This window comes from Phaseolus vulgaris, chromosome 4 (genome assembly GCF_051622355.1).
Source record: "Phaseolus vulgaris cultivar YP4 chromosome 4, ASM5162235v1, whole genome shotgun sequence".
Taxonomy (NCBI): Eukaryota; Viridiplantae; Streptophyta; class Magnoliopsida; order Fabales; family Fabaceae; genus Phaseolus; species Phaseolus vulgaris.
In genome coordinates this window covers 38,956,548-38,964,271 of record NC_143501.1, presented here as the reverse complement: position 1 = coordinate 38,964,271, position 7,724 = coordinate 38,956,548, and the positions used below count along the sequence as shown (strand labels likewise).

Here is a 7,724-nt window from a genome sequence, read left to right as displayed (position 1 = left end):
AGGCATCTATCCAAGGAAGCATCTTCCTTAGGTTGTTCCCACCTTTGGTTGGGTCCCCTTTGACATTATACCAAAGTCAATGAAAAAGCATTGAGAAACAAAAAAAACTAAATCCATGAGGGAATTAAAAAAGCAACAACAAAACAGTCTCACTTTCAGATCTACTTTTCATCTTTATCCTTTCCTTATAGAATCCATTGTATAAATAATTAACAATTACTCAACTGGGTCAGTGCTCCACCCTCTCTCTCTCTCTCTCTTTCCCTTCTCATAAACAAGATTTTTGGTTCATTCAAAAAGTCAGCGCCATTCTTTGTGCCTCCAAATTTCTCCTATGCCCTCTACCAGCTGTTGTCTCCATTGGGTACAACACAAACAGGAGCACCAAACACAACTGAGATTTGTTCTGTGAGGATTTCTAGGCACACCCACAACCAATTCTTGTCTCAAAAATGACTCATGAGGATTGGGATCTCTTTGCCATCGTTCGAAGTTGTAAAGCTGCCACCTTTACTGCCACCACAAACACAGAAAACCCACCCACCATGACTTCCACCACCACTTCTTTCTCTCCAAACACTACCTCTTGCTTGGATGTCAGCCAAGACAATGGCTCATTCTCTTTTCCCAATCTTGTGCAGCCAACAACCAATGATTTTCAAGAGCTTCACCAGTTGCTAATAAACTTCAACCCCACCAACACCACCATTTCTAGCACTATCACTAGTGCTGTTGGCATCAATCCCAATTCCACTTTTTCTGACGCTGCGGGATTCATTGGACAACAGCATATACAACAAGCTCATCACCATCATCTAGTTCCTGCTCCCACAAATCACTCCTCCATTGGAGCACCCTCCACCACTGGTTTTGACAGATTCCAACACCACCACCATCACTATCCCCACCACCAACAACAACATCAACCCCAAACCCCAGAACAACAGCAACACAAGCAAAACCAGCCACAACTTCAAGCACCTCAAACAAGTCCCGTCCTTTCACCAACCACACAACCACAAACACCCAGATCAAGAAAGAGGTAAATCATTTCAATTCCCAATAACAAACGCACTTTACTCAGTCTGAAAAAAACTCAAACTTTTTTCTCATACAAAACCTCGTATGATAAACCAAACCCCCCCACTTCTTACATCCATTTTCCATTTTTTTTTTCTACAGAAAAACCCAACAGAAGAAAATGGTGTGTCATGTAACCGCAGACAACCTCTCAGCAGATTCATGGGCATGGCGAAAATATGGTCAAAAACCAATCAAAGGCTCTCCATATCCAAGGTAAGCAAATAATCAAACACTTAGATGTACATATATGAAACATTCTCTCATCAGCTCACAGTAATATATTCACAACATTATACTTCCAATCCCATTCTCATCACATGAAATGAAACTCGTCTAAGAATTTTTATTTCATATAGGAACTATTACAGGTGCAGTAGCTGCAAAGGCTGTGCTGCGAGAAAGCAAGTGGAGCGAAGCACCACCGAACCCAACACGTTCATCGTCACCTACACCGGCGACCACAAACACGCCAAACCCGTTCACCGGAACTCCCTCGCCGGCAGCACCCGAACCAAGCCATCTCCGGCCAGTTTACCCGAAACCCATGAAGCTGTTTCTTGTATCAAAATACAAAACGCGTGTTCATCGACTTCTGAGCTTTCTACCACGTCGTTGAGGTCTGGCACGCCGGAAAACGAGGAAATGGTCGCCGCCGGCGAACCCGATTTCCTGGAGATGGAAGTTGACCCTGACGCGCTGTCTGAAAACGACTACGACCTTTTGATACCCAACACGGGTGCCATGTCGGACGCTGTTCTCTTGGGGTTAACCAATGGAGCTGAGACAAAGGCATCGGATCCGAATAGTGATTCCGGGTTGACCCGGTCCAAATCCGACCCATTTTATAACCCGGTGTAGATTCCGATGACCCGCATAAGTGGCGGATATTATTATTGCTTATTGTAATGGTCCCATTTTTTTTTATATAAATATATATAACTTTTGTCTTAAATTATGCATAATTTTTTGTAAACATTTATAAATAATTCTTTAAAAAATAATTGTACATTTTTTTTCTTGCTTAACCCTGTTTATTTAATTAAGTTAAGAACACTTTTATATTGGTTCTTTGCATTTTCTTTTGGAAACTCACGTATCAACTAAATATGTACCTTATTTTATAGGTGTTAGATTAAAATTCATTTTCTTAAATTAGTATTAGTGTAACTTATTATGTTATTTATGTATAAAGTTGAGGAATATTACATTGGTTTAAAATATAATTAAGTTATATTATTTAAATGAATGCAAATTTCACCTGTACATAATTTAATTAGGCTATGATTAAGGAGGAAGAATTATTCAAATTTTGAAAATAAGATCTTAATTGCGTTCTTAATTTATTTATTTTACTTTTGGTCTATTGTAAGCTGAACTAAAATATATGTTGTGAATGCTACAAATGCATTAGACTACTTTTAGAGATTTACAACTTAGTTTATATCAAATTTTAGGGCACTCAATTTTGTTATTTTTTATGTTGAACAAAACGATCTATTTAAATAAATACAAAAAATATTTTTGATATATTTGTATTATATTAAACTTTTATAATACATTAAAATTATACATTTTTTTTAAATTATTATGTACTATTTTTTTTTAAATAATTTACATGATCACATATATAATTGTAACTATTAATTAGCATATTTAGACTAAACAATAGTTCTACCAATTTTAGAGATTTTATAAAAATAATTTTTAAATAGGCTTATGTAAATCAAACTTTTATGCAACCCAGGTTAAGCATTTAAAAAAATCTATGAAATAAACTGTTTTTTCAACATTATTTTTTAATGAAAACCAATTTTTTTAAGAACTTATCGAAATGTAACTTGCTTTAATCTATTTTGTCTATTTTTCTTTTTTGGCAGGATTCCTGAATCCGTAATCAAACATATCTATCATTTAGATAAGTAAATTTATGTTTAAAATTTATATTAAAAGTACATTTTGATATAGCAATTTCTTTTTTATTAACATGTATTTCGTTTAATATTTATTACATATTAAAAATTTAATAACATTTTTAATGTTTTAAAAAAATATAATTAATAAATATGTGATAATTCATTTATATTATCGGATATTTCTATATAAAAAACAGTAACTGTCGAAGAATATTATTATAAAAAAAAAATTCTGTTCACTTGTGATGTCTTGTTGATTATGTCAAAGTTTGAAATTTAGATATCATTATCAACGTTGGGGCAAGGATAACACCAGAACATACCCAATTTATTAAGCTTGCAACATTTAAGTTTTTTTTAATGAAGAACATTTATAATATTTTTTTATATTAATTATTATTAGACTCGTCTTTAATTAATATGAGTGAGAGTATGTAGATAACATTTAAAAATAAAAAAAAAAAATTATTAAATGACAAAGATAATTCTGAAAAAAATATAATTAAAACTTTATTACTCTCTTCATGTCCAAATCATCTGCATTTCAATGTTTATTAAAGATAACAACGAATACATTTTTTTTAATATAAATTTATTAAAATAGCCTCATTCCTTCAATACATTACATTTATTCTCATCATTCCTTAATATTGAAATAATTTATATAAGCGTAAATCAGGAAAAAAAATAACTAATGTAGTCATAATATTTTTCGTATCCATAAAGATTGAACAGTACATGTTGGTAACTTTACATTATAATATGGAAATATAAATTGTTTTGGGAAAAATTGTAAATACTAACATTACATACATGTAATTAATTTGGGAGATCAACTATTATAAACAAAATTAACTATTTTTTAATTATGATAAACTTGGTAAGTAAGACTTATACATATTTACAAATAAATTTGGTAATTAACTATTGTATTGGTTGGTACCGGAGTAGTCAGTCTCGAACCTGGTGACTGACGGAGGCAAAAAAACACATCAAGTTACACAATAAATAAGAATAACGACAATTATAATAACACTTAATGAGTCACATTTATATTTTAAGATATGCAGAAAATATCTTCGATAAATCAGTTAAATACTGATTAACTGAGAGATGTTACAAATATTCTCTAAAAATATACTTATATGCCAATATATCTCTCTATTAATCAAGGATCACGACTCATCATGGAAAGAACCCATAACTAATACTATAAATAAAACTCTTTGCGGAGGTGTAAATTACGTTTTACATTCTGCTAGAATACACCTAAAATCTTAGCACTGACTTGAATATCGAAGTGCAATTGCAAGTACCCCTCTAACCAACGGAGAATCAACAATTAAAGAAGGAGACTTGAAGAGAAGAGCGAAGAAACAACCGACACATCAACATTTTTACAACCAGTTTCAGGTTCTATTTGGACTCTTTGTCCATATAGATACAACTACTTTTTAATTATATATATATATATATATATATATATATATATATATATATATATATATAAAAGAATTATTTATAGAAGGTTTTGAAAATGATTGTGAAATGGCAAGTTTTGGAATGAACAACTGGGATGTTTCATGTGTGAACTTAAAAAGTAAAGAAAATTTCATAAACTTCCCCACTTGTGATGCCTTAATCACGAGTTACAAACACTTATTTTGTTTTATTTGATCTATTTAAATGTTTTTTCTTTTGTACCTTGTAGTAGTTGGCACTGAAGTCAAAACTTTTTTATTCCTAGGAGGATGAGCTGGTCAACTATGTTCTATTGACTGTTTTCATTATTTCAATTATAATGGCCACATTCAACGTGGCAAAACAAAACATCTATGTTCATGGATATAGTATTGTTTAGGACATGTATTTAAATGGGGTTGAGTGGTACTGGGGTTGTTTTATTTTTTATTGCCAAAATAAATATAAATATATAGAGATCTTTAACTTATTTTTACAAAATTCAAAAGAATTATTTTATACATACTTTTTGTCTCATGTGAAAAATAAACAAACAGTTGAAAATGTTCTTTCAAGAATCTGTTAAAGCTCAAATAAAAATTAATTTTAAAAATCAAACTTTTTAATTACTATTAAAGGCTATTTTAAAAATTAAAGAAATTATTGTTATTTATTTTAATTTTTATTATTAACAAAAATTTATAAGGTAGTTACTTTATATTCTAAATTACTATTTATTATTTTTTTATAAATTAATTTAAAATTTAAAATATTATTAATTAAAATTTTATATTTAATTTAAATATCAATTTAAATAATATTTTATAAATTTTTGTTAACAATAATTTTTAGATACTAATAATTTTTTAGTTTCTAAAATAATAGTTAATTAGTTAATATAATAATTAATTATTTTTTATCTTTAAATTTAATTATCATCTAATGATTTTGTTTAGTGTAATGTAACTACTTAATAAGAAAAACAGTTGCTAATAAAACCTAAGGGCTTGTTTGATGATGGTCATTGTATGCTGTAAAATGAGTGATGCAAGTTGTTCTAATATAAAATTTTGTAATTTTGTCAAATTTTCAAATTATTTTAAAGGGGTTAAAGGGGTGAAGTAGGGTTGGAGTTTGAAGTGGTCTTAGAAAGTCATATTCTGGCAATTAAAATCAACTGTGTTTTGGTCATTGGGAGTACGTTTCTTAGAAAAGAGAAACCATTATTATAATTAATGGCCGGTGTAGTTGGAACTAGACTCACTTCTTTTAATTAAGATTTTGAGGTTAAACCATCAAATTCTTTAATAAAAAAATCATCTTTAAAATTATAGAAAATAATAAAAGAAGTTTAATTTGGCATGTTGATTCCTACAATAATTTTTTAAAGATAAATATCACATGTATCAGATGGAGGATAGGAAAAAAAAAAGCTAAGATAGAGCATAGAAAAAATAAATTGTTTAAACAGAAAATATAATAGTATAAACATGTTGAGGATGCTCACAAAATTCATTGAATGAGGTTGAATGAAACCACCATGTGCAGTAAAACTTTCATAAGAAAAACCACTCCAAACAGAGAAAATGTAATTTTGAACAGAAAGAAAAACTAAGTAAAGACTAAATTTCACTTATAAATTGATATTATTGACAGAAACGAAACATAAAAAATTTACGTAAAGAAAATATTTGTCAATAATTTTTATTTACAACAAAAATTCATTGATATTTGACGTATGCATTTCACCTACAAATAAAATTTGTAAATAATATTGCATATAAATAACATCAATAAATATGAATCATGATTAAATAAAGTATAAATGTCTATGATCTATAGATGTTTGTTTATTTAATATTATCGACAGAATAAATCTGCGGGTAAGTGACTCGTTGACGACAAAAAATTCTTCCAAAAATTCATACCATCATTATAAGACGCAACCATAAATCAATGTCCAACAACACTTCACACTTATATATGATATGCGACATTTTATTATACATAAATTTATAATCAACAATGAGTATTATGCAACTAAGACATTTTAAAAAAGCTAACATTTTTTTTTTATTAAACTTGTTTTACACTACAAAGTTTTTAAGTGTTTATATTCACTAAAGAACAAAAAATTAAACATGGTTCAAAGACAAGGAAGTGAAGTTAAAAATGTTCTTCTCAAAGACCTTTTTTTTCTTATTTCAATTGGGTTTTAGGTCTTATACTTGCATTCAACGGTTAAGCTAACTCTTATCAGGTCAAAAGAGGAAGGAACATGTGATAAAAACTGAATAAGCAGCATGATCTGCAACCACAAAACAGTCCCTGTTCAAACGTATAAACCTGACAACATTCAACACAAAAAAGGCCAAAGACTAGAAATTACAGGAAAAAATATAATGTAGTTTAGTTCTTTTTATTGGTGTTTTTTTATAAGTGTCAAATTTCAATAATATTTCATATTAAAAAATAGACACTTATGAGTATTAATTTCTAAAATAAGTATAAAATAATCCATAATTTTGAATTTATACCTTTTTATATATTTTATGATTTGTAATTGAATATGAACGATTTATTCTCAAATTTGGTGTTAATTTTCGGATTGTTGGGGAGAATGAAGATGATTAGGTAGAAGGAAAATGTACTAAGCTAAAAAGAGAAAGTTGGATTGCATCAACACTCAGCAAAGCAGCCCAAACGTGAAAATAGTGTCAATAACATTGGGCCTTTTTACGCTTTATTTGCCCAAACAAGCCCATTAGTGCCTAAGCAAAAAAGTCACTTAAGTTCAAAAAAATTAGGTTAAATAGGAGGCTTGAGGCACAACCCTAGTGTGCAAGATGAAGAGGAAAACACCATTGAGTGACTTGTAATCCAATTGGGAGAATAAAAGGTGTTAGAAGATGTGTGGTTAATTCTACCTTGTGGATTTGGGAGCAATCTGTTCAAACTCTTATGTATTGAGGTAATATCTGAATATAATATTCTATTCTTGATTGATTATTGATATTATTGTTTTTCTTCTAATTCTTGATCTAGAATCTTAAATTTGACTGGAAAGTCTTTTTAGGGTTCTTACCTAATCAATAATTCTTAACATATTTGAGTGTTAGGAATAGACTTGAAATGTTAATTGTTATTAACGTCTGATTCGAATACTAGGTTGTTTGTATAAATATGCGATGAATTGATATTTCGGAAGCATCTTAAGAATTTTATATGCGAGGAATCAATATAAATGAATTTTATACGGTCATCAAT

The 7,724-nt window shown here is 29.4% G+C and overlaps 1 protein-coding gene across 1 annotated transcript; it reads left to right on the top strand.

Annotated features, from left to right (window-relative positions):
* Positions 1-234: 234 nt before the first annotated feature.
* LOC137836485 (uncharacterized) lies at positions 235-2,039 on the top strand. Its single transcript, XM_068645174.2, has 3 exons — positions 235-1,042; positions 1,183-1,296; positions 1,440-2,039. Exons 1-3 carry the CDS (start codon positions 453-455, stop codon positions 1,939-1,941), a joined length of 1,206 nt encoding a protein of 401 aa, XP_068501275.1. The 5' UTR covers positions 235-452; the 3' UTR covers positions 1,942-2,039.
* The last annotated feature ends 5,685 nt before the right edge of the window (positions 2,040-7,724 follow it).

Coding starts and splice junctions, on each gene's coding strand:
- LOC137836485 (XM_068645174.2), top strand. CDS start 453: ATGACTCATGAGGATTGGGATCTCTTTGCCATCGTTCGAAGTTGTAAA. Junction 1,043..1,182: donor ACACCCAGATCAAGAAAGAG/GTAAATCATTTC, acceptor TTTTTTCTACAG/AAAAACCCAACAGAAGAAAA. Junction 1,297..1,439: donor AAAGGCTCTCCATATCCAAG/GTAAGCAAATAA, acceptor TATTTCATATAG/GAACTATTACAGGTGCAGTA.